The sequence below is a fragment of the Pteronotus mesoamericanus genome, unplaced genomic scaffold (genome assembly GCF_021234165.1).
Source record: "Pteronotus mesoamericanus isolate MK-2021 breed Mesoamerican mustached bat unplaced genomic scaffold, CSHL_Meso_final contig_181, whole genome shotgun sequence".
In the NCBI taxonomy this organism is placed as follows: domain Eukaryota; kingdom Metazoa; phylum Chordata; class Mammalia; order Chiroptera; family Mormoopidae; genus Pteronotus; species Pteronotus mesoamericanus.
In genome coordinates this window covers 11,932,763-11,959,960 of record NW_026555077.1, presented here as the reverse complement: position 1 = coordinate 11,959,960, position 27,198 = coordinate 11,932,763, and the positions used below count along the sequence as shown (strand labels likewise).

At 33.7% G+C, this 27,198-nt stretch overlaps 1 protein-coding gene across 1 annotated transcript in view; it reads left to right on the top strand.

Annotated features, from left to right (window-relative positions):
• Positions 1–27,198, top strand: part of COL24A1 (collagen type XXIV alpha 1 chain) — a 299,775-nt gene that overhangs the window by 176,882 nt on the left and 95,695 nt on the right. Inside the window, 9 exon segments of the mRNA XM_054566926.1 lie at positions 2,311–2,364; positions 2,643–2,687; positions 2,808–2,852; positions 10,669–10,722; positions 18,711–18,764; positions 23,204–23,257; positions 23,622–23,675; positions 24,951–25,004; positions 25,286–25,393. Coding sequence (XP_054422901.1) covers positions 2,311–2,364; positions 2,643–2,687; positions 2,808–2,852; positions 10,669–10,722; positions 18,711–18,764; positions 23,204–23,257; positions 23,622–23,675; positions 24,951–25,004; positions 25,286–25,393 — 522 coding nt within the window.

The following is a 27,198-nucleotide window of genomic DNA, read 5'->3' as shown; positions in this document are numbered from 1 at the left end:
AGATTTTGCAAAGTATTTTCTTAAAAGGCAGAGAGGGACAATAGACACAGAAGGTGCCAGAGAAAGAGAATTAATACAGGCTGCTAAATTTTTAAGATGGTGATTATTAAAGCAAGGTCCAGAGGGACCCCTGCTCTGGAAATACAGAATCACCCTTTAATCATTGCTGGTTTGTTTATTTGTTTTAACTAAATTTATTGAGGTAAACTTGGTCAATATCTTTATATAAATTTCAGGTGTACAATTGATAATATATATGTACACTCTATTGTGTGTTCCCTACCCAAAACTCTAGTTTTTTTAATCACCGTTGGTTAATTAATTATCAGACATTTCATGCAGGCCCCCACCTCAGGGCCTTTGCAGTTGTTTCTTCTCCTGCCAGAATGATCTTCTCCAAGTTATTTGCACAGCCTGCCATTTTACCTTCACGTTTCTACCTTCAGGTCACTTTAGAGAGACTTCTCAGACCAGTTGATCTAAATAGAGCTGTCCACTTACATTCTCTCTAGTCCCTTAACTTGTTATTCTTCATTAAAATTGACTACCTATTGTAGTTTTCTACTTTAATTTTATATATTTATTTGCTTGTCTGTGGATTCAGGGGTTTTTCTCTTCTCCCTACCATATGCTCTGGGACTAAAACAGTGCCTGACTTAGAGTAGGCATACGATAAATGTTGTTGAAGGAATAACACACTTTGAAAATCACTTACCTGTTAAATTAAGCCCATACTCTTCAACTTGATATTCAATGTCCTGCACAGTAAGACTATAACTTAATTTTGCAGTATTATATGGGAAAATAGGACAGAAAAAATTAGAGTGCAGATCATAGAGTACCTTAAATACAGACTAAGAAATTACAGGGCTAGAGCCACAGCTGTAACTTTAGTATGACCAGTGGAGCTATAGATCCTCACAGAGCGTGTCTTCCCCGCAGTCTCCTGACTGTGCCCAGGAGGGTCAGGGAATGAATGCAGTCACCCTGAGAACACCCAGGGAGAGGGTCCTACTATAGGATATAGTTTCTAAATGATTGTCAATAAAGCTAAACTAAGCTGGCCTCAGGTGGAGTACAGGAGAAGGTGCTGATGCCCAGGGGGATCCTTCAAATCATCATCTTGTATTGGGATATTTGTATCACTGTTTTGTAGAGAAATCTGCAGTACCTCCACATTGTCTTTGATTTAAATACAGACTCCAGTCTTTCACCCTTTAAATCCCAGTCCTTACACAATTTTTCCTTAATATAGAAATACTTGAAAAAAACCCTGTAATCAATAGCTCAGCTAAACAAACTACATTTTTTCATTTTTGGTTATCTTTTTTTTCCTACCTTTGTACCCTTTCCTTGTACTATCTCTGTCTAGAGATTCTTCAAAAGCACAACCTCCAACTGTCAAAATATCTTCATTCCCCTTACAAGCATGTGAAAGCTTTCCCCCTCCTTGGAATCCATTTGTGCCTATACAATGCCTGTCTCTTACTGTCTTATAGTCATTTATATAATTTACCTTATTCTCTACATTTCAAAATAGAGAAACTTTCTTAAAATTGTATATCTTCATAATACTTAATGCAGAGCCTTTTCCACAGTCGATATTCACTTAATGGTGCTATAACTGAATTAGTTCCCTTGAAAGTGACTTTAAGGTCTCCCAAGAACAGTTGTAATTTAGACAGGGAAAGAGTAACTTTTGCAACCAATGCTGTTTCATAACTGATTACTAAATGAATGTTGATAGTAACTTAGCTGAGAAGTTTTAAACTTACATGGTAATACTCCCATCAGCACTTCCCCCCTTTCCTGTGCCCTTGAGTCTTCCCGCAACTATTGTCAAGCTTGTGCATAGCAGGCACAATGCAATCACCGCTCATTTTCTAATAAAGTGGAGAGAGTGCTGTTCCAAAAATATTAAACCTAAGACGACTGTTTGTACAAACAAACCAGCCACTTTTAAATTAATTTAGAGTTGTTTTTAGAATAAATCCTGAATGGCTGCTGAGTAAATGCTAAGGTGAACAAAATACTCAAATGACAAACCTATAGTTTAGCCACCTTAACAACTGAATCAGCTATTTTTGTGGTCACCTGATTTACTATTTGGCATTAAATCTTGAAAACACTGGCTTGATTCTCTCATGCAAATAGGTTCATCCATATATCCAGTTGTATTCTTTTCTGTGGTCATGGAACAGAAGCAAGCAGAGTTTGTCAGCAAAAGAAGAATGTCATCATTTGTAAGGGTGTATAACACTAAAAAGGGAACATTTCTAATTAACAACAATACATTTTTTCCATCTCTAGGGACCAAAAGGAACAGATGGTCTCCTAGGAGAACAAGGTATACAGGGTGCCAAGGTAATCACTGATTTTGTCATTTCATATGCAATTATTTTAAGCCCATATATTCTCTCTGTCTAAAAACTGATGTACTTCCTTATAAAAATAGGGTTCTAAATTTTCTTAGTCTAAATATGAAACAAATATAAAATTTTTACCACACACAGAAATGTTTCCTCTTTAATATTAAACTATGAACTTGATATCTTAATTTTTTTGTATGTGCATGTATGCTGGCATGTATAACATTCTAATTTAGAATCTTGTTAACTAACTTGGTATTGCTGCTTTGTCAGGGTGAAAGAGGAGATCAAGGAAAAAGAGGGCCTTATGGTCTTACAGTAAGTAGTAAAACATTTCACATTAAAGATAAACATTTAAAACCTTTCAAGGGGGGGTGGTTTATATGGTTAATATTTTGGGAGGAAATACTTGACCCAAGCATTTTCTTTGTTATGCAGGGCAAGACTGGAAGTCCTGGAGAGAGAGGAATTCAAGGGAAACCAGTAAGTAATTAAAGATAAGCTATGAACCAATTTTGTCTACTTTATTCTCTGACATAACTATTGGTTAGTGTTTAGTATGTTAAACTAACCATACAAGTTCTTTTCTTCCTTCAGTCGTTAGATTAGTGTTTTAACTTGAGCAGGTTGCTTATTCGTTCTGGGCCTTGTTCTACCTATCTATAAACTGGTGGTTGATAACTGCTACCTTTACTTCGCCATAGTTATGATAAGTTAGTTTTGATGTAAAATCCATTTCAAAATAAAATGATGTGATTTGCTCTAAATTTAATGGAATGTTAAGAAAGCTAACATGACAAGAAACTTCTCTGAGGCTTCTTGCCTAGTTTTGTTTTATTTCAACAGAGTGGTTTCTAGGCCCTTGCGGAGCAGAGCTGTGCCGTCACGCTTTCCTGTGGCACTGCTCTGAGAGTTCTTAATACTACATAATACTAGATAGTTTTCTATCATCAAAAATCTTTTCAGAGGTATTCAATTGTTTCACACACTTTTATTACTTTCATTTGGAATCATAATTTTTAATGGTTACATTTTGTATACATAAGTATATATAATTAAATTTTTAGAATTAGATAATAACATAAATAGCCTGCACCTGAAGAGTCAGAAAAGAATAAGAGAAAAATGTTTTAAGGGCCAGAGTAATTGTCACTGTCACTACATTTACTTGGTCCTCTTTGAACTCTGCTGCCCTCTGCCTGTTGTTTTTCATAATAGCATTATATTTGATAGTGGTCAAACTTAAAATATTATACCTAATGGAGACAAATGACTGGATCCAGGGAAAGAGCTTTTGTGACATTGTATTATTAGTTAATGTAATCCCCAGAGAATATTCTTTGAGTATTAATATTCATCATCTCAGTTTCTGTTACATTACTGTAAACAGTGTTTGTGTTCATTCTTTTCTTTTGCTACGCTGTACACAAAGCTAATATGTTGTAATGAGTAGACAAACCTGGAACTCATCATATTTCTGGATAAATGTAAAATTTGATTTTTTTAATTTTCTCAATCAAATATGAAAGTTACTAGAACCATTTTGCAACCATAGCTCATGGCAAGCAAGGAGATCAGACTACTGGAAGAGTCAGGTTACTTTAGTGGATGAAAGGGGTTGGGTATCAAATCAGAGTTTATAATAGTTGTTGAGGTTTACTTAGCTCTATACCTACTTTGCCTTATTCCTCTTGATTGAAAAGAAATAAACTTTTGAGATCTTAAGGAAGCTAGGATATTTGGACAGTCCTAAAGATTTATTTGATCCTCAACAGTAATCTGTGTCTCTAGTCATTTATGCACTGCAACTAACAGTCAGTACCATAAAATACAAAGATACATTGGAGATCTTTTGACCTTTGTACTAGCAGTGCATGTTCCTATCAGCTGTATGTGTAGTCTCAGTTAAATAAGTTAGCTCTATATCATGTTTTCCTCATCTGTAAAATAAAGAGATATCTCTAAATTATCACAATTTAAAGCTAGATATTTGTTAATACATTTAGTACTCTGCTAATCCAGATAACCACCAGAAGTATATTTGTCTCTGGGCCAAAATTGTTTCCACACATAGATCTGTCTCAAAGAGGGAATCAACAGGAAAGGCCATGATCTATTGTGTCTTTAAGGTGTTAAAACCCAAGGAATAGTTTTTAGTTTTCTAAGTCTTATACAGACTATAACAATTTGTACATTATTTTTATCTAGATATTTTTCCAGCTTATGAGATCAGGGGTTAGATCTCCAACTATGATTTTGTTTCTCACTATTTCTCACTTTATTTCTGTCATTTTGTTTTATGTATTTTAAAACTATTTTTAAAGTATTTGCATTTATGATTATAATGTTTTCCTGATCAGCTGATTCTTTTATTATTATATAATATTCTTCTATATCACTGGTAAAAATGTTTATTCCTGGTAATACTCTTTGTTTTAAAATCTACTTTGTTTGATACATCTCTCCAACCTCCTTATACTTGCTGTTTTCATAGCATACCTTTTCCATTCATTTATTTTCAATGCATCTGTGCCTTGATATTTGAAGCGAGTGTCTTATATTTGGGTCTTGATTTTTTATTCATTCTGATAATCTCTGTTTTTTAATTAGTGTTTGGCCCATGTCCATTTAATGTAATAATTGATATGGTTGCATTTAGGTCTATCATTTTGCGGTTGATTTTTCTTTGTTATGGTGATGGTGTTTTTTTCAATGCCCTCTTTTGGCATTGAATAATTTTGAGAACTCCATTTTAATTTAACTATTGGCTGTTTAGCTATACTTCTGATATTATTTTTAAATGGTTATGCTAGGTCAAAAGTAGGCAAACGTTCTGTGAAGTGTCAGAAAATAAATATTCTAAGCATTGTGGGTTGTATGCACTCCGTCACAACCACTCAGCTCTGCCATCATTGTATGAAAGTTGCCATAGACAGTATGTAAAGAAATGGATATGGCTCTGTTTTATGTTCCAATTTTATGTTGCAATAAAACTTTATTTCCAATTTTATGTTCCAATAAAACTTTATTTACAAAAACAGGTGATGGTTCAGATTTGACTGCAGTGTGCCATCCCTTAGCTTAATAATTGCAATATACATCCTAACTTTCCATAGTCTTAGAATTGATATGATACATATACTCCTCAACTTACAGTGGAGTTATATATGGCCTGACAAACCCATTGTAAGTTGAAAATATTGTAAATTGGCAATATGTCTAACCTACCAAACATGATATTTATCTTTGCCTACCTTAAACATGTTCAGAACACTTACATTAGCCTACAGTTGGGCAAAAATCATCCTACACAATGCATACAGTATTAGACATTGATTGTTTACTCTTATGATTGCATGACCAACTGAGAACTGGGGTCCCCTGCCCCCGTCCAGCATCAGGAGAGGGTATCATTCTCCATATTGCTAGCCAGAGAAAAGTGAAAAACTCAAAATTTGAAGTACTGAATACATATCACTTTGACACCATCATAAAGTCAAAAATCAAAAGCTGAACCATTGTTAATTTGGGGACTGTGTGTAATGCTTGGCATAATTGTAAGGAACTGAAACTGTATAGCCCATTTACCAACATCGCTATTTTGTGCTATAATTATTTTATGTATTTATACGTATATGTTATAAACCACATATTGCAAAATTAAAATATAAATAAAATATTTGTCCTTTAATTAAGTAAAATGTGTGCTTTAGAGATATTTAGGAGAAAGTAGTGTTTTTTAATTTATCCATGCATTCACTCTTTTTGGTACTTTTCATTCCTTTCTGTAATCAGCATTTCCAAACGGTGTCATTTTCCTGTAACACTTCCTTTTGATCTCTTATAGTCAAGTTCTTCTAGTGATGAATTCTCTTAGTTTTGTTTATGAGAATATCTTTATTTCACCTTCATTCTTGAAGACTATTTTCACTTGATATAGAATCCTGGGTTGATAGAGTTTTGTTTTATTTATTTTTATTCAACACTGAAAAACTGATATGTCATTATCTCTTGACCTCCATTATTTCTGATGAGAAGTTCACACTTATCTCTATCATTATCCCCCTGTACATAATGTAGCATTTTTCTTTGGCGGCTTTCAAGATGCATTCTTTATCTTTGGTTTTTAGCAGTTTTAGTATGATGTACCTAGATGGATTATCTTTACATACATCCAGCTGGAAGTGTGCTGAACTTTTGGGTAGGTAAATTGCTGTTTTCAGTAAACTGGAAATTTTTCAGCTTTGTTTTTTCAAAGATTTTTTTTTTTACCCTTCTCTCTCCTTTCCTTCTTAGATGCCAATTAAATATATGTTAAATATTTAATATCATTCCTTAGGTCTGGAGGCCCTATACATTCATATTTCAGTCTTTTTGTCCCTTTTTTTTTAAATTTGGATAAGCCCATTCTATCTTTACTCACTTGTTAAACACATTGAATGAAATTTTATTTATTATAGTGTATTTTTACGTTTTACATCAGATATTTAATTATCAGTTCTATAATTTCTATCATTTTTTTAACAGATGAAACTTCTTTTTTTGAGATTTCCTATTTGTTTATTCATCATAAGCACATTTATATTTACATTATTGAGCATACTTATGATAGCTACTTTAAAATCCTTGTGTGATAATACTAACATCTGAATAATTTTGAGTTTAGTTTCCATTAATTGCCATTTCTTATGAATATGGGAAAATTTCCTGTCCAGTTATCTGGAATTATACCATGGACATTTTGAGTAATGCATTGCAGAGACTCCAAATTCTGTTATATTCCTTTGAAAAGTATTCTTTCAAAAAATAATTTTGGCTGATGGTTAACTTGGCTAGATTCAAAGTCCAGGTCCTTTGTGGTAGGTGAAAATGTCTGTTCAGTGTTTTTAACCTTGGCTTCGTTGCTTGCCGTCTGCCTCACCAGTATATACTTCATTTGTCAACAAGAGATTTAAGCAGAACTTATACTCCAATTTTGAGGCTTCCTCTCCCTGGCTTTCTCTTCCATCCCTTTCCTGGAGCTGTGGTCACTCCAATTTCTGCCTTCTGTTTCTCTACGCCAGTAAGACTACAGGCCTCCCTCCTGCTTTTTAAAAACCATCCTATATGGCTTACCCTCTGGCTAAAAGCCAATAACAAAACCAGAAAGTCAACAAGTAACATTCTTTTCTTCTATACTTAGACCCCTCCAATCTAGTTTTTGCTTATTTTTGTCTTTCCTGAATGCCTTCAGATCTTTTTTTTTAATATTTTTTTCCTGGATTTATAGATCTCTGTATATAAGTTGGTTTGATAGGAACTACTTGGATAATATTAGAAGTGGAAACTCTTAACATTTCTTTAAATAAAGTTTTCTCTAGAATGACAAAATAGTTGTGAAACCTTTATTTCATAATTCTTTTTTTTAAAGATATTATTTATTTATTTTAGACAGAGGGGAAGGGAAAGAGAAAGAGAGGGAGAGAAACATCAACCTGTGGTTGCTTCTTGTATGCCCCCTCCTGGGGACCTGGCCCGCAACCCAGGCATGTGCCCTGACTGAGAATCAAACCAACCACCCTTTGGTTCACAGTCCAGTGCTCAGTCCACTGAGCCACACCAGCCAGGGCCCGTAATTCTTATAATACAAAAAGTATATAGTATTATCTCTATTTTTTCCTATTCTTCAGATAATGAAGCAAAATGCTCATAGCTTTGACAATCCTACAGTGAAAGCGTAGCCATGGGAATAACATTTACATGTTCTTTTGCTTATGAAAAGTCTATGAGGATGCCCTACGTAATTGTTGAAAATGGAAAAAACATTGAAAGATTGCTCACTGAAATCAGTAGAAGGCAGTTTGGTACAGTGGAAGAGCATGCCATTGGATCAGACATAATGGAGATCAGATATATGTTCTGCCACTTATTAGCTGTTTTTACTTTGTACTAATTTTTTAACCTCTCTGAGCCTCAGTTTCCCTGTCTTTTAAATGAGATACTCTTCATAGTTACAACAAATGATGCTTATTACCTGTTTGGCATGGGTTCTTAACAAATAGCAACCATAGTAGTCATTATCCTCCTGAGCATCATATTCATAATCGCTGAATTCAAGTCATGGAGCAAGGAGTTCTACTTATTTTCAGTAGCATCTGAAAAGCCTTAAAGGGAATTTTTATTTTGTGCCAGCTTGTGCTTTTCTTCTTCATATCCAATAAAAACAGAGGCCATTTAAATCATTTCATAGCTTTGCCAAACAGATTTTATGCACCATTAACAGCATTAAAAGTATATATGAAGCTTGCTATTGTGTGCAAACACACTTTACAAAGCAAACTAAGCAGAAATTACTTAGGGTTCTAAACTTTCACTGTATGTTTCAGTTGGGATCCCTTGTGTTGATTCTGTCTCTTAATTTAGGAGCCTTTAGTAATGGGTAACGTATGATTTTCATGACTGAAAAAGGACCTTAGTCAGATGGAAGTCCGTGATTTTTACAGATCTTCCTTTGTCTAACTGGAGAACCATACCTAACTAAAAATAGCATTGATGATTGTAGCTTAGAAGATTCCATGATGCTAGAAATTTTTAATATCTCTACATTTAAGTGAATATTATCTTTTTCTCTTAGATTTAGTTTTAAGATAAACAGTAACTGTGATCCACTGTACAGTGACCAACCTTCCCCAGGTGAATAATACAGAGGAAACAAATTGCAAATAGACAAGAGCAGTATTTTATATATCATTAGTAGTCATCAGTGTTTGGTACTCAGTACATGCTCAGTGAACCTTTGTATGGGAGAATCAAAACAGACCTGAAATTTGATTTAGAGTTTTATGTACCATTTTAGAATATATCCCCATATCTAAGACTTAATTTTTTGGTATCATAGATGGCATGGTATAAAAATGGGGGGAGGGGGTGAAAGGACATTGGAGAAGTCCAATATGGTCTTCTAGGTCCTGAGATTCTTGTGCTTTACCAGGTTTTAAAACCATAAAGTTATATACGTATTAACACATTAAAAGGACATTATTTCTGTATAAAACACTTTCATGACAATATTACAGTTATTAAAAATCCAAGTTTAAAATAATTATGCTCAATTATTTGTTACTGTTTAGAATGGGGATTAAACATAAGAATACACATCAATATAAAGAACTCCTAAAACAAAAACAACAAAAGAAATATCACCCTCAAAATGGCAGAGACCTTGAATAAACATTATTCCAAAGAAGATACACAAATGGCCAATAAGCACACAAATAGATGCTCAGTATTACTAGTCATTAGAGAAATGCAAATCAAAACCACAATGAGATACTACTTCCTATCCATTAAGATGACAATTATTAAAGGAAAAGGGTCTACGGACATGGACAACAGTGTGGTAATTGCAGGGGAAAGGGGATGTAAGGGCAATGAATGGTAATGGAAAAAAATGCAATTAAAATTTTTAAATAAAAATAAAATTGTCATTAAAAAAATAAATGCACACACATGCACACAGGTGTTGGCAAGAACGTGGAGAAATGTAGACTCTGTGCATTGCTTGTGGGAATGTTAAATGGTAGGGCTGCTGTGGAAAACAACTTGTTGGTTCCTCAAACATTTAAACATAGAATTGTTTTATAATCCATCAATTTCACCTCTAGGTTTATACCTAACAGTGTTGAAAGTAGGGACTCAAAGAGGTATCTGTACACCAATGTTTATAGAAGCATTATTCACAGTAGCCAAAAGGCAGAAATCCAAATGTCCATTGACAGATAAATGAATATACAAAATGTAATATGTGTGTGTGTACACATGCATGTATATATTGGAATATTATTCAACCTTTAAAAGGAAGGAAGTCTTAACACACATTATACATGGATGAACCTTGAAGACATTATGCTACATGAAATAAGTCAGACACAAAAGAAAAATATTATATTCTTCCACTTACAAGGTACCTAGAATAGTCAGATTTGGGGACTGAAAGAAGGGTGGTTGCCATAGGAATGGGGGAGGAAAATGGAGTTATTTAATGGATATACAGTTTGGAAAGATAAAAAGTTTTAAAGATAGATGGTGGAAATGGTAGCACAACAATGTGAGTGTACTTAATGCCACAAAACTGTACACTTAAAAATTGTTAAAATGGTTAATTTTATGTTATGCATATTTTATCACAAAAGGAAAAAGAAGAATAGAGGTAGATAGAAAAGTTAGGTGGAAGGATTATGAAAGAAGGGTAAGGTAAAGAAACTGATTAAAACATTTCCAAGCACCACTTTTTCTTCAAGGTTTGCCTTTGTTTATTCAGGGTTCACAAGGACCCCCCGGGAGTACAGGAGACAGGGGACTTTCAGGAGAACCAGTAAGTTTATCTTTATAATTTTCTAATTATGTTTTTTCTCATAATGTACATTTATCTTTTTGATATTATTGTCTTCTGCTGTGGCTGGTATGTTTCTAAAAACAGTATTTGTCATGGACACCTTATTATGCAGAACAAATAATTTACTATCAACATAGTCTTTAGAGCCTTCCTAGATTCATATAGTCAAATATGGTCTAGTTTTTCTGGGACTGTAAAACTTCACATAGTTCTATGTTCAACAATGATAACTGCATTTTATTGAATCTCAGAAATTTTTTTATGAATGACTTGCTGTTTATGTAATAATATTTACACTGCCACACACACACAAACACACACACAAATCACATTTATGAGGCCAACTCTATATGAAAGACCACATAGAAGTCCAATGTACTATTATAAATAATGCAATTATGAAGATCATATATCATAGAAATGTATACTTGAAACCCATATAATCTTATTAACCAATGTTACCCCAATAAATTTAATAAAAGGAAAAAATACCATATAGAGAAGTCAAACTCCACATCTGATTGGCCAAAATGTACAAATCTGACAGAAAAGTTGGTACATCAATAATACAAAATTTACATGGCAATTTCTAAATGTAATTTAATTATAGAGTTTGCATGGAAAATGAATTGTGAAAAGGAAAGACCTTGTCACTCCTACTTTCTCACGTTTTATTCTTTATTGCCTATGAAATCATTCTTCTGGAATGATATCAGATGTAATATGATGTATCATGCTTCTAATATTTACAATACAATGTAGTCTTTCAAACTATTGAGCTGATCTTATCCATCAGTTGACACAAAGGTTTACAGGTGGCCTTTGCATAATTTATTTAGCTAGTAGCAAGTGGAAAAATTCTAAAGGTCAAAGAATTATTCTTATCAAACTGTATTCATTTGCTCCCTTACATATTTAACCTATAAGTTCTCAAAACAATAAATGAAGATTTGATCATATATACAGTTCTTTCCATTTAAAGAATCTTAGGTATGGTGTTGATTTTATGAAACTAAATCCTTCTCAGTTTTCTTTGTATTTAGTATCTCTTAACTTGCTATCCCAATTCTAATATTTATTTTATCAAAAATAATGTAACTTTCTTTAAAATTATTTACTTAAATAGCTCTTTCTTCTAAAACAAAGTCTGTGGCTCCTTGAAATCAGAGACCATTTCTTTCACCTTTGCAATCTCCTTTTCTAATATAATGTCTGACATATTATATCTACGTAATGCATGTTTGTTTAACTGAATTGACCAAATGTCATGTCCCAAAGATATAATCAATCATTCAGCTAGTAATATTAGATGAAGTGAAATGGAGTGAAAATTAATTTAGTTTTAATAAAGAACACATTTAAGTGAAGATTAAGTGTGTCAATAGAGCTATGGCAACAGCAGAGGCAGTATCTTGACCTTATACAAGAAAAGATTTGTTCCTGCAGTCACTGATGACTAAATGGCTTTACAGCACCTAAAAATTGATAAATCAGTCTCCCTTGAGGATCTGTCATTATACTTTACTAATCAGGAGATTTGAAGGCTTGAATTAGAGTTTTTGAAATAAAGAATTTATTTTAAGCTCTGAGATTTGTAAAACCCAGGTCTTTGTGCAATTCTGAGTCATCCCTACAATGTTTGTTCTCTTTTTACTTTAACCCCCCTTTCCATTTTGTGCTGTGATTCATCCAACCTTTCTCAGTCTACTTAAAACTCACCCACCTTACCTTTTAAAGGCTATATTATGGAATATGGGTATTTTATAGACTGTGAGAGTCATGAAAATCTTCTAAGAGATGTCGTTCAAATAGTGGAAATTTCTTACAGTGGAATATGGTACAGGCTACTCCTGTTTACTCCTGAAAGAGTCTTCTGGTGTTTTATGGTGATTTGATTATGATAGAACAGTGTTCCATAGGTTGGAAAAATATTGAATGAATAAAAAGCACTGTACTTGAAAAAAATGACATTCAGGTCACAGGGACAATAAGGCTAATAAATAAAATATAAATCAATTTATAATGGCTACCATAGGTTTTGCTTCATATTTTTGAGCTGCCTGGCCAAGTCATAGAAAGAAAAGAATAGAAATAACTTGGTAAAATGAGGGACACAGAGGAGATGTCAAAATATTTTGGGAATCATAAAATAGAGGACTACTGCTTTTTTACAGCCAAGACCTATTACAATTGTCACTTTTTATCAGACAAAATTCAAAACTGGTTCATTCAATGCAATGCAAAGTTTTAGGATTTGGATAGTTGATCATTCATTCAAACAACAAATATTTGTTAAGAACCTGCACTTGGAATACAGTGGTCACCATGGAGTTTTCAGTCTAATGATAGAAGTACACATTAATTAATAACAAAGATAAATGGATAATCTTTTTAAAGTTTGATTTGACTATAGTTTTTTTTAAGATTTTATTTATTTATTTATTTATAGAGAGGAAGGGAGGGAGAAAGAGAAGGAAAATCACCGTATGGTTGCTTCTTGAATGCCCCCTACCAGAGACATGGCCCGCAACCCAGGCATGTGCCCTGAATGAAAATCAAACTTGTGACCCTTTGGTTCACAAGCCAGCACTCAATCTGCTGAGCTACATCAGGGCTGATAAATGGGTCATTTAAAACTGAAATAAATGCTCTAAACTAGAGGATTCAGTTCTAAGAGAATGTGTAACAGAGAAACTATCCTAATCTAGACGTAGGAAAAGTTTCCATGAGGAGGGGTATTTGAGCTGTGATCTCCAGGATGGATAGTAGTTTCTTAGGCAAAAGTGGGGGAATGGCATTCCAGAGAGAAGTCATAAGCCTGGGAGGAAGCACTACATGTTTATTTGAAGATTTAAAAAGAAGGTCAACATGGCTGTGGCACAGAGAGTCAGGAGGAAAGTAAATGCAAGATGAGGACAGAAAGGGAGGAAGAGGACAAAACACGTGCAACTTTATGAGCCATGTTCCCAAGGATTTGTGTTTTTATCCTAAGAACAAATAAATGTCTTTGAAAGGATGGGGCTAGCTTTAGGATATGATTATTGCTTTGTTAAAATCATTCAAATTGATCTCTACAAGACAGAGATCAAATTGTAAGGGACCAAGAAAGGAAAAGAATGGCTTTCTGTTGCAATAATCTAGATAAGAGATGGTAGGGCCTTTTCCTTTGGATTAGCAAGAAAAGAAGTACATAGATATAAAAGGTTCAAAAGGAGATAAAATCAACAGGAGGTAGATATCCTGTAAATGAAGTATGATTCCTAAGATTCTGACTTGAAGAATTAATGAGATAATTGTATCATTTACTGAAATTGGAAACGCCAAGAAAAACCTAGGTTTGATCATGGAGGATTTTAAGTTCAGTTTAGCTATGTTGAATTTGAAGTGTCTTTGAGAAATGTGAAGTTGACAGTTAGATATGATGCTCTGAGCAGAGGAATTTATTGAAGTTAAAAATATTGAAGTAATTAGCCTAGGGGAGAATATAGGAGTGAGAGGAAAAAAGGATCTAAAGCTGAGCTTTGAAGAAATTCAACATGTAATATATGTTGGGAGAAGAGGAATGAACTGAAAAGGAGACAAAGAGGTGAGAGGAAAAGCAGATATATAACTTAGGAGATCAGCCCTATTCAGAACCTGCCTTCAAATCTCCATGACAATCTTAGATTCCTTTAGAAGTATTTAGGCAAATGTATGTATTTAATCAAACAATAGCCCTTAGACCACGCACTTGCTTTTGTAAATAAAATTGTGTTCATACACATTACAGCCATTCACTTATATATGTATGACTGTTTTCTTGCTACAACAGCAAAGTTGATATATATGAAACATGAGACCACATGCTCCACAAGCCTGAAATACATATTATCTGGCCCTGTAGGAAAAGGCTTGCTGACCTCTAATCTAGATTTTTTATCACATTTGAAAAAAAAAAGTCCAATCAATGCAAAACTGATGTGTATAGTGCTCCTAAATTTGTGCAATGCACAACTCTATAAAATTGCCCTCAATAAGAAGAAAAATATGAATAAAATTCCAAAAATTTACTAAGTGACCTAGAAACGGACTTAAGCAGAAAAGCAAATTATTATCTAAATAGAAAACTGAAAAAAGAAGACTTATAGATGGTTCATGGCTTCTCTCTGGAATAATGTTTCCCCGTCTTTGCCTAAGTAACTATTATTCATCCTGGAAATCACAGCTCAAATAATCCTCCTCATGGAACCTTTTCCTACCCCAGATTAGGACAGTTTCTGTGTTATATATTCTCTTATGTACAATGAGCTACACATAGTTTATTCAATAAATGGTGTTGAGAAAATTGGACACGTACATGCAGAAAAATGAAACTAGGCCACCTTCTTACACCACACACAAGATAATTCAAAGTGGATCAAAGACTTAACTATTAAACCGGAAACCATAAAAATCATAGAAAAGAGCGTAGGCAGCAAATCTCAGACATTGCTCATAGCAATATTATCAGATGTATCTCACCAGGCAAGGGAAACAAAAGAAAAAATAAACATGTAGAACTTCATCAAACTAAAAAGTTTTTGTACAGCAAAGGAAATCATCAACAAAATAAAAAGACAACTCTCAGAATGGGAGAATATATTTGCCAATACACCTGATAAGTAGCTAGTATCCAAAATTTATAAAGAACTGACAAAACTCAACAACCAAAAAAACCAACCCAATTTAAAAATGGACAAAGGGCATGAATAGACACATCCAAAGAAGACATACAGATGGCCGATAGACATGAGAAGATGCTCAACATCACTAATCATCAGAGAAATGCAAATCAAAACCACAATGAGATATCATCTCACACCTGTCAGAATGGCAATCATCAATAAATCAACAAATAACAAGTGCTGTTGAGGATGTGGAGAAAGGGAAACCCTTTTGCACTACTAGTGGAAATGCAGACTGGTGCAGCCACTGTGGAAAGCAGTATGGAGAGACCTCAAAAAATTAAAAATGGACCTGCCTTTTGACCCAGCAATCCCACTTCTAGGAATACATCCAATGGAACCCAAAACACTAATTCAAAAGAACATAAGCACCCCTATGTTCATTAAAGCATTATTTACAATGACCAAGATATGGAAGCAGCCCAAGTGTCCACCAGTAGATGAGCAGATAAAATAACTATCAGACATTTACACAGTGGAACACTACTTGGCCATAAAAAAGAAGAAAGTTTACCCTTTGAAACAGTATGGGCAAGACCTATAGAACTTTATGCTAAGTAAAGTAAGCCAGTCAGAGAAAGACAAATACCATATGATTTCATTCATATGTGGAATCTAATGAACAAACTGAGCTAACAAACAGAGACAGACTCATAGATGGAGAGAAGGGTAACAGCTAGTGGCAGGGGGAGGATAGAGGGTGGAGGGACTGAGCAAAAAAGAAGGACTCATGGGCATGGACAGCAGCGTAGCGATTGCTGAGGGAAGGAGGTATAAGGGGACTAAATGGTAATGGAAAAAATACAATAAAAATTAAATAAAAAATAATAAAATTAATGTATTACATTTACTTCAATCCCATTACCTATTATAAATTGAGTGTAGGGGTTTGATTTAATTATTCCAAGGATAAATAAAAATGAGCAGGCAAAACAGCTCAATATTTTTAACCTGGCATAAAAAAGTGAAAGTTAAGGCACTTAATACCTAATGAATTTACACAATTTTTTTAAATGACTCCCAAAATATATGGGCAAAGGATATTATTAAGCAACACATAGAATATCACAGATGGCTGATAAGCAAATGCCAAAAGCAATATTTAACCAAAATACTCACTCTTAAAGTACCAGATTGTCCACCACATTAACAAAGAATTTTAAAAATATTCTGTGTTGGCATGCATTCATAGAAATAGGTTCTAATTTTTATATCTTGCTTTTTGAGTGTTAATTGTTGCAAGATTTTTAGAAATTGACTTGGCTTTTGACCAAATAACATTGTATTTCAGAGTATGTTCTAAGGAGGAAAATGCAGACTACACACAAACACTTATGCACAAAGATACTTCTCTCAGAGTTTTTATAATATGGTAGGAATACATTGTGAGGAGAACCTCTGAATTTTAAAGTAGTATCCATAATATTTAATAAGCCATAATTGAAATATATCACTGACCTCCTAAAACCTTTAATTGACTAACTGTTGAGTAAGGGAAAACATAAGTGATGGCTATATACCAACCTTGTAATCTTATCAGTCAAAAGTTTATCTTAGTTATTTGACAATATCACATAATGTTGCAGACCTTGAATTTCATTTATAAATAGCCTAAAATGCATATAATAAATTCACTATAGCACAATTTTACTATAAAGAGTAATTAACAATATAAATCTCTAGTATTAAGAAAATGATTAATTTATGTTACTGTGGAATATTAAATGGAATATTGTATAGCCCTTGAATAATTTTGTTATGAAATATTTATCAACATGGTACAATATTTGTATTTAGAATATAACCTTAAGCATACAGAAGGATATAGAGTTATTTATAAGTATGGTCCCACAAAAGATTTAGAAGGATCCATGAAAGAATATTTATAGTGTTTAACTTAATCTGGTTTTTTGTACTTTCTGTGCTTTTCAAATCTTTTTAAATGAGCATTACTGTAACAGTTTAGAAAAACAGTTGAAGATAACTAATCATACCACAGTTTTGCTCTCCAGTATTACATTTTTAAAAAGTGAGATGTTCACAAAATTGTGATGGACTATAACCTCATAGAAAATTTTAACTATCTTGTTATTTTCTCAATCTATAAAACACCTTCTGTTTTTCCAGAAAGATCAAATTATTCTCTTTCCACAGATAGCAAAAAGTACAAGTAGCTTGTTTTAGGTGGCTGGAGAAATGCCATTATATTGTAGTTGCTAAATAAGTATGAATTTATCTAAACTCATTCTAGCCAGTTAAATTGTTTCCACACACTAAGAAGATCTGTTACATTGAGCAACTTAATGTTTAGGCAATAAACTAATTACTCAGTGTTCATTTCCTTCAGGCTAAACCATTCAATTTCAGAGTGACCAAAATTTCCATAAAGGTTCCAACATGCATTTTATTGCGCCTTAGTGATTATCCCATGTGGACAATGTTATATCCATTCATATGAAACAGGAATTGTTCAACTGGACTTAGTACCATCATAAAGTACATCAAACAAACTGCAACATATTTTTATTTCATTGGAGATCAAATATTTACTTCTTCAAAACTGCTATTTTGTTTGTCACATATTTTTCCATGATATTAAGTAAATCTATAATTATCATACCCATTAAATAAGATGACTTCTGAAAGCCTAAACACAATATTGCATATTTATTAGGCATTTGATAAGTGTTTATTGATGAATGAGTAAATTTAGGGAATGAAATAATAAATGGTACTACCTTTTCTCTCCTTTTTTTCTGTAACATCTAGATGTTTTTAATCTATGAGAATTAATGATAGATACATATTGCCTTCTTCCACTGATTTATAGGATGTATTTACATGAAATAAAAGTTTGAAAGAAAGAATTTTTTTTTTCAGAATGAGTGTTTTTTTTAACTACTTCTCTTGACCTGGAGAATTATTTTTCTATCATTTTGTTCTTTGGAGTTAAACTTCAGAGGCATTACTAACTGGAGACAAATTAAGTCTCAGAAATTTTGAAAACAGTGCCACTGTGTGTATGTTCGCGTATATAGCAGAAAGCAGTTGTTCTCCTTTTGCATCCAAGCACACCTTAATGGTATTCACAAAAGGGACACATGTATCAAAAAAAGATATAACATTGTTTATGCAGAAAGTAAAATAATACATTAATAAACATATTACATGTGATATCTTATAAATTCCATATTTAGATGCTTATGTTGATTGAAATATAGAGTAAACTTGTATTCTCAGATGTTTAATTTTACTTTAATACAGGGACCGCGAGGGCCACAAGGTGATGCTGGGCCTCCTGGAGAAATGGGTGCTGAGGTAATCTTTTGTGGCTCTTTCTTCTTAGTTCATCAGTGCTTAATATTTTCTGTAAGATGCCTCAAACATGTAATTGATATATTAGATATATATTATTGAGAATAATTATAGTGTTTTGTGTCATATTCAGAAAATAAAGCCTAAAATCCCATTATAAGTGGGATGACTATCGTACTGTATTGTATAAATTTATTTATTTATCTATTTATTTAAATAAATAATTTTCCTCTTGACAGCTCATTTAAATGACAGAACAAAAAGTGGGTAAAACTTTTCCCTAACTGATCAAAAGTTAACTTGATAGCCCTTCATTCATTTTGTTGTATCTCCTTTATAGAAGAATATTGAGAAGTGACCCCTATTCAGGATATATTTTGGAATAATAAACCCCAGTTGTTATAACTATAAAATATAATTACTATTTCTGTTATTTATTTGCTTTAGTGCTAAATAAGTTAGACATAAATCCTCTCCTGCCTTGGCTTTTTTGAAACTTCTGTGTCTTGGTTCTGCTCTTTACCTTCTGATTAGCCTTTTTCTGTCTTTATGTGAAGCCGTCCTTCCTCCTCTTAGCAATCATATTGTCAGTGACTTTAATTACCAGTACATATTATTCTGATAGCTCTCAGCAGACAGCTCAATGCGCGCCTTTCCTTTCAGCCCCAGTTATTGATTTTCTGTTCTCTTTTACATAAGTACCGAAAAGTCCCAAGAACCGTCTCAAATTCAAAATATCTAATCCAAACCCATTACTTTCCCATTGTTCTTCTGTTATTCCCATCTCACTGAAAGATAATCCTTTGGCCCATTCATCTTAAACTGAGGCACCCTAGACTTATCTTCTTACTTCATTCTCTCCAATCAGCCACGTTTTCCCTTCGAGTAGGTCCTCCTACTCCAATGTCTCAGTTCCAACCTTTCCTTTTCATCACTACTTCCAGTACTCTATTCCTCTGCTTTTATCCCATGTCTCCTCCAACTCCCATCATTTTTTAACTACTTGTCACCAGCTTATCTTTGTTATATCTTTTCTCTGCTTGAAAACTTTTAATGTCCTTCATAGCCTTTAATAAAATGTCCATTTCTTAACATGATACATAATGTTCTACATTATCTAACATCTACAGATGTGTTCCACCATATTCCAATAAAACTTTTCTCCTCCCCGCTGTGTTCCAGTTTGTTGGCCTGTTTTTAATTCCATGATTATGACATGCTGTTTTGCTCTGTACTGTGTATCCACTGGGGATAAAAGCATGGCTGAGATATGGTCCCTGACTCCTTTAGGAGTTTTTAATCTATTTTAGGTTACGATCACATAAAAGATCATTATATTCCAATGTGTTAGACCCAGTAATGAAGATATTCACAGGGCAATTTAAGAGCACTAACCTTACCTGCATAAGGAAAAAAGAAAACATGCGTGTGTGTGTGTGTGTGTGTGTGTGTGTGAGTGAAGGGGGTTTGAAATGAGTTTCAAGGAATGAGTAAGTGTTAGCCATATGAAAAGAAAGAATAAGGATAAGCGAATTGCAGGGAAATTGATAGTATGGACAGAAGCATGCAAAAATGGGGCAGTATGCATTCATTGATGTGTAAAGTAAAAGCAAGAAGTGGTAATTGATGAAGTTATAGAGAAATGGTTAGATCATGAAAAGTCCTGTGTACTCTGTTAAGAAGCTTGAACTTTATATGTTATGGGCTGTCGTAATTATAGTGTATATGCAAAGCAGTGTTAAAGACAGATTTCTATAGTTAGAATATAATTCCAGCAGTTGCATTGAGGATATATTTGAGAAGACATGTAGACCTTTTAAAGGCTATTGCCTTCAACCAGGCTAGGAATGAGGACAATTTAAAGTAGAGGCATAGAAAAGGATAGGAGGGGATCGACTTGAGAAATGTTTGTTAGACATAAATTCTCTAAACTTGCATATTTGTGGAGTATGGAAGGTAATGGGAAAAGAGAAGTAAAAAGCATTCCCAGATTTCTAGGTTGTGCAGCAAGATGAATGTTAATACCCTTCCTTTTCTGAGACCAAAGAAAAATGTTAGGGAATGAAAGATCATAATCTGCCAATTTGCTCAGGGTAAATGGTTAACAAGTAGCATAATTGAGCTTTGAATCCACATCTGACCCAAAAACTAATGCTGATAACCTATACTAATCCACATTCTCTGAGCCTAAAGAAAGCTGAGAGAAGTCATACCTCCTAACTTAGAGTTATTTTATCAGAGTAGGAGACAAGAATTCTGTTTGTGGTAAGAAGTGGAGGTTGAATAGATCAGTTGTGGAAAATACACTGATTTAGAATAGTAGTTGATGATAATGGAAGAAGATAAAAGACAAGATAAAGAACATGTATACCTTACTAAAAGTCAAGCTGAAGTAGAAGACTGAATTTGCATTATATTAATGATGATGATGAAGATAATAGCTAACAATTATAGAGCACTGTCTGTGGTACTAGTGTGCTTATGTGCTTTCCTATAGTAGTGAACCATAACAACACCCTATGAGGTAGATGCCCTTGTTATCCTCATTCTACAGATAAGGAAACTAAAGCATGAAATGTTTAAGTATCTTGCTCAAGAGCAAAATGAGTAGTAGTGATGGAGCCCACATTTAAATTTAGGCAATCTCTCTCTACATACTATTCTCTTAGCCATGGTGCCTCTCAACATATAATGAGGCCACTTTGCACAAATGTGTAATTTTTCCCAAATATTCAACTGTGAATATACATGTAAGAGGGGATTTAAAGTGCTAAATCAAGAATGGTGTAAAAAATAGACACCACAGATCAGAATATCAGCTATTGGACTTTGCCTAAGAAAGGAATGAAAGAAACCAAGAGGTGATAGCAGATTGGGAGAAATCAAGACACTGGAGGGGGCCTCTGAAAATAAAAGCAATTCTGATATGAAAGAAATCCTGAAAGTGTTGGAATTCTCTCTCAAGAGATAAATTTAATCTTAGGGTGGGATATTAAATTCTGTCATTTCTGAGGGAGAGCAGAAATCCAGACAGTCCCACTGCATAGCCCTCCCTCTCCAGCACTGTGCCGTGCTGCCTCTCCCAGTGGTAGCGAACTCACAAAGGTAGCTGACAGAAAAATTTAAATAATGCAGCTATTTAAGGATGAATAAAATGATGGTACACAAAGGAAGTATAAGGGAACTAAACTGTAGCAAGAAAGTACATCAACAAGTAGAAGTATAACTTTTGAGTTACAGAAGTAATCACTAGGAGAACTAAAAACAAAAATTGTTTTATAAGTAGTTGGCTCTGAGGAATGGACAGGGCTTTTCATTATAAGTCCATCTGTATTGTTGTGCATTTATAGATTTTTTTTTTGAACAAGCAAAAAGCAAAGTGAATTTGGATTGTGGAGGCTAAGTCAAATGGAAAATTGGACTTTCACTGAAAATGCTATAGTGACATAAATAATATTTTAATCTATAATAAGTATAAAGAAGATTATTACCCGTGGATCTAAACTATTGAGAAACCCCTGTAACAAAACAAACAGAAAACTTTTGGTCAAAATTACTTTAATTTACCCCTCTATTCTAAATAATTGGAATTATAAAATATATGTGTATGTGTTTATAATTGTGTGTATATGTATACACATACACATATTACACATACATGCAAAGTGATGAAGAGAGAACAGAATTGGGGACGAGAAATGGGAAGCAAGGAAGGGAACAAGCGAATGATATGTATTAGCATGTTCAAAAACAAAATATCTTCAAGAAACAAAAAAAAAAATACGACAGCAATTGTAGGAGATCCAGACCTAAAAAGCCAGTGGTTGCAGAAAGTTGTATGTTTTTAAGGTAAAAGTAACCAAAAGCTTTCCAACTGGACCCACTCATGAAAGGAGAATCGGGGAAAATGCCATAGAGAGACAGACAGGTAGGTAGGGAGATAGGTAGGTACATAGATAGATAAAATCTTTTATAATATGAATAAATTTATATCTTCATTGTGTGAGGTATTTTATAAAACCAATTTAAAAAAAAATTTTTAAGGAAGTGTGTTGTAGAGGGCCTAACAAATATGAATGGGAACAGTAAAAAGTGAAAAAAACACAGAATAGTAAAAGGATGAGAACAAAAAATTAGAAAAGGAAATGGGAGGTATTTTGTGTTTGACCAAGGATTAAAAAAATGAGTGGAAGAATTAGAAGAAATTGGTCTAAAAAGTCTTTATTTCAGATTATATTGTCTTGTCATTTGAATTGTTAAAAAAGTCCCAGAAATTATCTGGTCTTATGCCATGAAGTTTATAGAGGGACATCAAAGACCCTTCCTGGACATAGATATCTCACCCAAGGGCTAAAAGTTATTACCATCTTATGAGATTGTTATTGTCTTTGTAATTGGTTAAGGAATGTGTACAAACCATATGTCAACTCATTCTCTTATAGGGACCATCAGGTATTGAGGGAGAGCCTGGTCTGCAAGGCGAGCCAGGTGCAAAGGTAACCTCCCTGAATAATAACGGGGTCCCTACACTTTCACCATTCGATCTCCTGTATTGGCCACATTTTGGCAAAGCCATCTTGAAATCAGGTGAAGAACAGCAAATAAAAATGAGCCAGAAAAAAATTTCTTCAGAAAAATATTATCTGTATATATCTATACAGATGTGTGTATGTGTGCATGTATATATTAGAGAGGCAATACAAATAATAAAGCTAATTGGCAAAATATCAATAAATTAACCTGGAGAAAAGAAAAGATAAGAAGTGTTTTGGAACCCCTGTGCTCATGATATGCCCTCCAAAATTATTAGACATAAAGTTTTAATAGAAAAGGGTTTACTTTTTCCCTTTGTTTCCTCAGGGAGATGTTGGACCTCCAGGCAGTGTTGGAGTTGCTGGGGAACCAGGATTACGAGTAAGCCTCTACTAGAAACCATTTTAATGCACTGCCCCCCTATTTCAGGGACTCAAAACTTAACCCAAAGACTTCAAGAATTGCATAATAAACCTTTCTGATGTATTAGAAAATGTGTGTCTGTATTTCATAATTTCAAAGCTGCATGCCAGACTCTTCACAGTGTTTTTTAGTAGTATTTAGAGTCCTAACCTCATACATCTTTTTCTCAGAATCAAGTGTGCTCTGCAGATCCCTCGCCAAATATGTGGAGTCAGTGAGATTGTCACTAATGTTAGCAAGAAGAGGAAATTCACAAATTCTAGTGATCAACTCTCAGGATATTTCCTGACCTAACAAGACAGAAAAAATATTGAAATCTCACTTATGTTTTCAAAAAAACTAGTCATGCAAGGTCATTCAAGGAAATAATTGTAAATAGTTGTAATTAGATAGCTTACAGAAGTTACTCTAATAGAGAAAGCCTTTAATTTGATCTGTGTTTTTTCCAGAGATAACAGTGCCTTGGATAATTTTGAGACATTTGTTTACAAAAAGCCAAAGTAGGGAGGTCTCTTTTGCATCCAATTTCCTTTATATTTTCCCTTTGGTGCAGGGGGTGGGGCAGGCAGTGCGGGATCAGAGCAGTGAAGTGTCAGTGGTGGGAGCAGTGAGACAGCTGGGAAGATGCACTGACTAATTTACTTGTAAATAGTTCAGGTAGCAAGAGAACCTACTTGAAATAAAGCTACTCTACTAGCTTCAGAAAACACGGTTCTACATTTCTCCAAGTTCTGTATCTGTAAGACAGCTTTTTGATATAACGGGGTCTGACTGTTGCTTCTCCTCTATAAGGGAGAAAATACAAACCCTAAAAATCAAGTACACCGAATTTAACTGAATTAAGTTGCATTAATCTATGTCAATTTAATAGAGCAAAGTACTGTAATTTTATGAGGTGTGGTGTTTACAGTTCTTGAACTCAAAAACAGAGGTCTAACTGTATAAATTTCCAAGGTTACCAGGTAAATATATGTTAACTTTTATTGTATGAAAGTTATTGATATTCTGAGACCATCTTGTATTTGAATTTACAACACTATGATTCCTTAAATCATCTTTAGAGTTATTCCAGGAAAAATAAATTATGCCTCTTATACTGTCAAATACTGATTATAAATAAAGTAGAATTAGGAATAAATATACACAAATGCTACTTTCTATAGGTACCAGAAGCAAAAAAAAATAAAATGATTTAGTAAAATAATAAATCTTACCATTACTGCTACAAAATAGGGTGAACCAGGAGCTCCTGGAGAAGAAGGTCTCCAAGGAAAAGATGGACTAAAGGTAAATTATACTTTTAACATTGTGTATAAAGTAGATGTTTTGTAAAATCTTTAAAGTATTAAACAGGGTGGGGAAAAGGTTTACAGTTGTGAGTATGTGAAACAGAGGTGACTCATATTATTTATTTATTATTGTATTATTTTCCATATGAACAACTGTAAACCTACTTTTGCCTTACTCTTAATATAACTACTTTTATGTTCTAAAGAAAAGTCTGCTAATTATGTGGTACAATTATTTCACTACTTTATGATCCTTAAATTTTTTTCCCTGGATTACAGGGGAGCCCAGGAGGAAGGGGGCTTCCTGGAGAGGACGGAGACAGTGGAGAGGTGGGCTCGCCAGGGGCTGCAGGGCCCTCGGGGACACCTGGTCTCCTGGGCCCTCCGGTGAGTACTGCTGGGTTCCTTTTCAAATACTCAGAGAACTCAGCCTCCTATGTGTACACACATACAATCTTTCTGACCCCCTTCTATGTGCACTGAGTAATTGGAGGTATAAAGAAAGAGTGATAAACCAAAGTGATTATCGATTTACGTAAACTCCAAAGAGGGAAGACACTGTCTCCATGTGTCGCACAAGCCATTGAACTTTTTTTCTCTCACTATAACAAGATATAATTGACATATAACATGTAAGTTTAAGATATACAACACAATTATTTGATATAGGTGCATTGTATATGTTGCTAAATGATTACTATAATAATGTTAGTAAACACATTCATCAGTGAACATAATCACCTTTTTATGTGTATGGTGGGTACTTTTGAGATTTTCTCTCTTAGCTCCTTTCAACCCTACAATACAGTATTATGAAGTATAGTGACCGTGCTGTACAGTAGACCTTCATAACTTATTCATCTTATAACTAGAAGTTTGTACCTTCTGATGGCCTCCACCCATTTCCCTCATCTCCTTGCCCCTGGCAACCACCAATCTACTCTCTATGATTTCAGGCTTTTTTAGATAACACATAGAGTATTTGTCTTTCTCTATTTGTCTTATTGCACACAAGCATAATGCCTTCAAAGTCCATGTTGTAAATGGAAGAATTTCCTTCTTTGTATGGCTGAATAATATTCCATTCTATATATAAACAGTGTGTATGCCTTTTTTTTTGTATTAGTTGACTATATATCTGGGCTCCTGATTCGTTTTCATGATCTATGTCTGTTTTAATGCCAGTACCATGCTGTGTTGATGAAAATAACTTTGTACTGATAGCATTTGAATTTAGGAAGTGTGATGTCTCCAGCTTTGTTCTTCTCTCTCAAGATTGCATTGGCTCTTGCAAGTCTTTTGTGGTTCCATGCAAATTTTAAGTTTTTTTCTATTTCTGGAAAAAAAATGCTATTGAAACCTTGATAGGCATTATATTGACTCTATCAATACTTTGGGTAGTATGGACATTTTAACAATATTCATTCTTTATCCATGAGCATGATATCTCTTTACATTTATTTCTGTGTTCTTCAATTTCATTTATCAGTGTCTTGTATTTTTCTGTGTACAGATATTTCACCTCCTTGGTTATATTTATTCCTAAGTATTTTGTTGCTTTGATGCTGTTTTAAATGGGATTGTTTTATTTCTTTTTCAGATAATTCATTGTTAATGTGTAGAAATGTAATGGGGTTTTGTAGGCTGATTTTTTTGTTCAGAAATTCCCCTGAAGTTATTTTTTTATTTATATCATTAGCTTTTGTAATGAATTCTTTAAGGTTGTCTGTATTTTAAGATCATGTCATCTGTAAAAAGAAATAGCTTTACGTCTTTCTTTCTGATTTGGGTGCTTTTTACTTCTTTTTCATACCTAACTGCTCTGACTAGGACTTCTAATACTATGTTGAATAGGAGTGGTGAGAGTGGGCACCTTTGTCTTGTTCTTAATCTTAGAAGAAATGCTTTCAACCTTTCACTTCTGAGTATGATGTTAGCTGTATGTTTGTTTTCTATAGTCTTTATTCTATTGAGGTATATTCTACCCTCAGTTCGTTAAGAGTTTTTATCATGAAAGGACTGAATTTTGTCCAATGCTTTTACTTCATCTATTGATTATAGAATTTTTTATATTTAATTTTATGAATATGGTATATTACATTGATTTATTTGCAGATGCTGAATCATCCTTGCATCCCTGAAATAAAACCCACTTTATCATGATGTATGGTCCTTGTAACCTGAAGTTGACT